Here is a 5,827-nt window from a genome sequence, read left to right on the forward strand (position 1 = left end):
TCTAATAAAAAAATTTTAAAATATTAAAAAAAATTGTTCTTCTCCAGTAAATATTGTGATATGTTATGTTAGAATATCATCATGTACCATATGATTTAATTACTCACTAATTCAACACAATATTTCCTTGCTAATATTCTGTATTACCACATCCTGGAGACACAAGGTAAAATTCATACTTGAAGGCAGCAACTTTTTTAGAAACAAAATATCCTCACTTCAAAGAAACAAGAGGAAATGTGTAAGAGAGGCTGAATTGAGTCCTTTCAAACCGGATGTGTTGAACTGGGACATTTAAGAAGATAATTATGATAAAATAATAACTTATAGCTCTGCCATAATCCAAAACAAGTGATGATAATCTTTTTTTAAAAAGCCCATTAAAAAAAAGAAAAACAAACAAAAAAGCCCATGAAAGCACACACACATACACACACACACACACACACACACACGCACACACACGCACACAAGCATGCGCACACATGAAGATGTATGCAATATGAAACTATCTACAAAACCAAGAGAAAGCTCTCAGAAAAATCAATCTTGCCAACACCTTGATGTCAGACTTAATAGAAGTTCGTAACTGTGAGAAAATTAATTTCTGATGGTTGGGACACTCAGTTGTAGTCCTTTGTTAGAGCAATCCTAGAAACATATACAGTACCTACTCTGAGTTGATGTGTGAAAATGAAGTTGTTATTGAAAAATAAAAACTTAATAACATCCAGAGTTCACTACATTTTTCACATTAAATGGCAAATCTGAGGCACAAGTGAACACAGTGTTAGATATTTCTCCAAATCTCTAAAATATAGTTAATATTAAAAAAAAGTTGAAAAGGCTCAATCACAAGTTCTATATTCTGATCATTTTTGTTTTGAATATAGAAAGCCAAGAATGCTATAATACTAGAAAAAAAACCATTGGTAAGCACAAAGCAATTAGTCAAATACACTACTGCTTCATTCATTTGACAAGTGATTTGTTTATAGGGAAGAAATCAGCTTTTAGGGTGAAAAGGAGATGACAACAATCTATTACAACTCAAATACAGCAGCTTCACAGGACTCTAGAACAACAGGCTAACCAAGGAGGGATGACAAAGGCTGAAATATACTAGGCTTTACGTAATAATGTACCATCTATTTATTTAAGCAGTTGTTTTATGTCAAGGCAGAAAGGCTATTTTGGTAAAACAACAACAACAAAAGGAAGATAAGAAGAAGAGGAGGAGGAAGAACAAAAACAATGAACACACAAAAAACAAAAACAAAAACAAACCACAAAAACAAACAAACAAAAACCCTTAAAATTCAAATAAGCCATTTTGCTGAAATACATGTGGAGAACATGTAGAGAATAATATAATGTCACTGAAGGTCATGCCAGATATCAACACTGTTTGAACAAAGACTAACAATAATAATAATGCAAATAACTATGTGTCTCTAGCTTGAATTAAACACATCAAAATAATGAATATATTGGAAAATAAGCACAAAATACTTATTGCAAATTTATCCCGATGGTTAAAAACTAAAGGATGGCAGCAAACTCATTTTTACTTAGGTGATTTATTCTAATTCCATCAGTCTTTGATTCCTCATTTATAAAAATGGAAATAAAATCTTTATCCACAGTTATATAGGAATCTTTTAAAAAAAAAAGACAAAATTTCTATAAAATTAAGTCACTGAACTTATTTTTATCATCTTTTCAAAAAGTATAAACTCCACCTAATAGTAATTGCCTAAGAGTATTGAGTAGTGATTGTTCATCAAAGAAGTTTTTATACTAGTAGAACAAAAGGTTTTGAGATTTTTAAAGGGACATTGAATAGAATGAAAACTGACTACCTGAACTGCAAGAAATCAAAATACTGAAGCACAGCAAGGCTTAATGTCCATGAAAATAGAAAGGCAAATAAGCTCAGGGACATAGGCCTGTAATCCCATCTCCACACTAGGGTAAATCAAGATTACCACAAAGAATTCAAAACCAGCCTGAGTGAGTTCAAGGCCAACCTGAATAATTTAGTGATCTCATATCTGAAAATAAAAAGTAAAAGCAGGACTGGGTCTATAGCTCAATAGTAGAATATTACTACCTTCCTAGAAGGAATGAGTCCCTAGATTCAATCTTCAATGTTCTCCAAAAGGAACAGAAATGAAAACAGGGAGACAAAACCTACTACAAATGAAGCACACATTACAGGCTTGAATACTCTGTATCTATCTAGTATTTTATGTTAATTTAACTTCAACATACATAAAAATGACTTTTTGAAAGAATTTGTATGAGACATATTTCAAATATGGTTTTTAAAATTTGAAATTTGGAACTAAAATATGGAAGAATTAATTAGGAGTTTTAAAGTATATTTTTAGTTAAACATGACATTTATATTTCTGATTAATAAAAATAAACTTACAAACTAAATATGTTACTTTGTAGGAGTGGAATCAACAAGGTATCTAACTGTTAAAAAACGTCCTTTAAGGGCTGGAGAGCCAGGCAGTGGTGGCACACGCCTTTAATCCCAGCACTTGGGAGGCAGAGACAGGTGGATTTCTGTGTTCGAGGCAAGCCTGGTCTACAGTGAATGTGAAAGTCTAAGGTACCAATAAGTGAGATGGAGTAACTCAGATCTCTAAATGACTCAAACACAGAACAGTTTTAGGCCACATAGGCAATAACAGTAATTCAATTTTGTGTGTGAGTGCATGCATGCCTGCACCTGTGCATGTGCGTGTGGTGCTGGGGATGAAACACAATGATTTAGAATGAGAGCATATATTTTACCACTGAGTTATATTCTCAACTTCTCAGGTTCATATTTAAAGAACAACCTTTAAAAAAAATCAATAAATCGAATACCAGTGTCTACAATCCCACACTATTTTAAAATGACAAAAAGTCAACCACAAAAATAACTATGAACAATCCACTGAATGAAATACAGAAGCATAGCTCTTTATTCTACATTAAAACCATCATAAACAGTGATAAATTTATATGGCATCCTTATTATCTATAGTTTTATTATACAAACAGTGTTTTATCAATCAACTGCCAAAGAACAGGGTTTAAGATTGGTTCATAAAAGAAATCAAATCTCTATACAATCTCTCTGAGATCAACAGTATGCAAGTCATATTTGTATCTAGCACTATGCATATCAAATGACTTCCTACTAAAAAGTATATTTTAATATTAAAGTTAGAAAGGCAAGTATCAGTTGGATAGTGGTAGCACACACCTTTGGTCTCAACACTCAGGAAGCAGAGGTCAGTAGATAATATGAGTTTGTGGTCAGCCTGCTCTACAAAGTGAGTTCCAGGGCAGTCAGGGCTACACAGTAAAACCCTGTCTTGAAAAACCAATAAAATGGGGTGGTGGGCAAATATATGGCACCCTATAGGTTTATGTCCTCAACTTTATGTTAACTATACATATACATGATATACATGTGCCTCTGTATATATGAATCTACACACTTTTATGTCCTGTAGCATGGAGATTGGTGTTTCCTTGCTGATTATTGCTAAATTTTGAGCCATTCTTCTCCAATGCCTTTTGTAGATACTTACAATCCTTACCTTTTAGAAAATAGCAAGATGAATATCACTATGCCCTTTAAGGTTCACATTATCTATATATTTTTAGGTGTTCTTGATAGAAGTTTATATTTTAGTATTCTCAAAATTAAAATATTACTGATAAATTGCAAATGCCAAAGTGACATCATACCTCTCATCTTGTCAACCACAACTGAAAGGGATGTTTCAAAGTCATTGTCTAGTGAGTTAGTAACAAAGAACATTTCAAAGGACAGTCTTGAACTTAATTTAAATACCTCTGCTGGGTTCAATATAGATAAATTTACTGATGGAGATGTTTTATAAGGGATTTCCTGACATTATCTACAACAACTAAATAAGAAAAGAATGGTACTCATATCTTTACAATTCAGACACCTAACAGGAGAGAGTTTCTAATATTTATTAGTCTTACCTACCTGATAAAAGCCATAACTTCTCTAAAGCTCAATAAACAAATCCATATTATAAAGAGAAAATAAGAGAATAATGTATTTGAAGTTCCTTCTAAATAAAAAATAAGGCTATGAAAATACCTATAAAGATGGTAACTATGAAATCATAATATTCATCGAAATGCCTACATTGGTCTGACCTTCCATAAAATCTTAAGAATACTTTTCCCCAAATCTAGATCTTATAAATTAAGTTTTTTACATAGGTCTTAAATACAATGACCTAATAGTTAAGCAACGTTGAAAACTAGTCAGGGACTTCTGAAATACCTCATATTCAATCCTTTCTATAGCTAGAATATAGATTGTAAATATTTCAAGCTATTTTTATAGTTCAATTTTGTCAAAGATAGATCTCCTTTTTATTCTAAAGTTAAAGATTATCTCTTTAAGTTTAATCCAGAGAACATTGCATTTAAATACCCACATTTCTTATGTATTAACAAGTAAAAATACCATTTGCTCAAACTGCTGATTCCTATGGCCTGTATATTTTAAAACTGTTGATTCCTATGCCCGTGTATTTTCAACAAAGCTGTTTTTTGAAAAAACCACATACACGCCAAGCTTAATGACTATGGTCTGCAATCCTAGTATTTGGGAAGCTAAAGCAGAAGTGTTACATGTTTAAGGTGAGCCTCGACTACAGACTAGGAATGGAACTCTGTGATATAGTATTTATCCAGTCCCTGCATAAAAAGGAAAATATTACATTTTTAAAACTTCAGATATGAGGCATGATAGGACATGCCTATAATCCCAGAAATTAGAAGGTAGAGGTTAGAACATCAGGAATTCAAGGATGCCTCAGGTACACTGAGTCTAAGGCCAACTAGGACCATAAGAAACTATCTCAAAAAATTTACATTTATCACCAACTGACTTAAATACAATTCTATAACTGATAAAAGCTTTTCTCCTTTCCAATTATTCACCTTCTTTATATGCTACAAATGATGTTTACTAAATTAACAAGAGTATTTACCCGGCAAGAAACTGGCTCTCCCTCTTCCATTGGCTCATCAACCATTTTCAGATCATTTACCTGAAAAACAATGTTCAAAATGTGAAGTTCAATGGTATTAAAACAAGAATAATAACTAAGAAAAAATAGCCCAAGGCATTTCCCTTACCATTCAAACAAGTTACTGAGAAACAAAAGTTCAAGGGATCCAAAGAAAGCATTTAGAAAAGGAAAATTGTTAATATAGTTCACACATTGTCCTTGAAACCTTAATTTTTTAGAGCTTTATGTTTCATTACATATTTATTAAGGTTGTGCCATGACTGATGACCTTACACATACAAATAAATCTCACAGACATTCATTTTGGTATATTCAAAGAAAGTTAGAATAGGAACAATTTCATATGAATGTGCAATGGGAAATCTCAATTATTCAATTTTAAATTCGTAAGATAACATATAGAACAAAGCTTAAACTAGAGGAGATTTAAGCAGCTATGGAAACATTTTTTATATGCAAAGTTTAGTGGAAAATTATATGTATTCAAGAATTAATTTTAAAAAATTAAATATACAGAGGACTTTGATCAAGGGATAAGAAACTATAACCCATGGGCCAAACCAGGTTAGTTGAATAAACATTACTAAAATACAGACTTACTCATTTGTTTCCTTACTATTCATGATGGCTTTCATATTACAACAGCAAAAGTAGTTGTGACAGAGACACTAAAACAAGGTGTTAATATTTATTGTGATAAAGAGAAAGTCTGTCATTCACTTATCTGAGGAGTTCACAAA

The 5,827-nt window shown here is 31.9% G+C and overlaps 1 protein-coding gene across 2 annotated transcripts in view; it reads right to left on the reverse strand.

The window, feature by feature from the left end:
• Positions 1–5,126, reverse strand: part of Rps6ka6 (ribosomal protein S6 kinase A6) — a 56,814-nt gene extending 51,688 nt beyond the window's left edge. For both annotated transcript variants that reach the window (XM_031366987.1, XM_031366996.1), the window contains exon 1: positions 5,046–5,126. In XM_031366987.1, the coding sequence (XP_031222847.1) occupies positions 5,046–5,090 (45 nt within the window). In that variant the 5' untranslated portion in view covers positions 5,091–5,126. The remainder of the gene's footprint in view (positions 1–5,045) is intronic.
• Positions 5,127–5,827: the final 701 nt, after the last annotated feature.

This window comes from Mastomys coucha, chromosome X, assembly GCF_008632895.1.
Source record: "Mastomys coucha isolate ucsf_1 chromosome X, UCSF_Mcou_1, whole genome shotgun sequence".
Taxonomy (NCBI): Eukaryota; Metazoa; Chordata; class Mammalia; order Rodentia; family Muridae; genus Mastomys; species Mastomys coucha.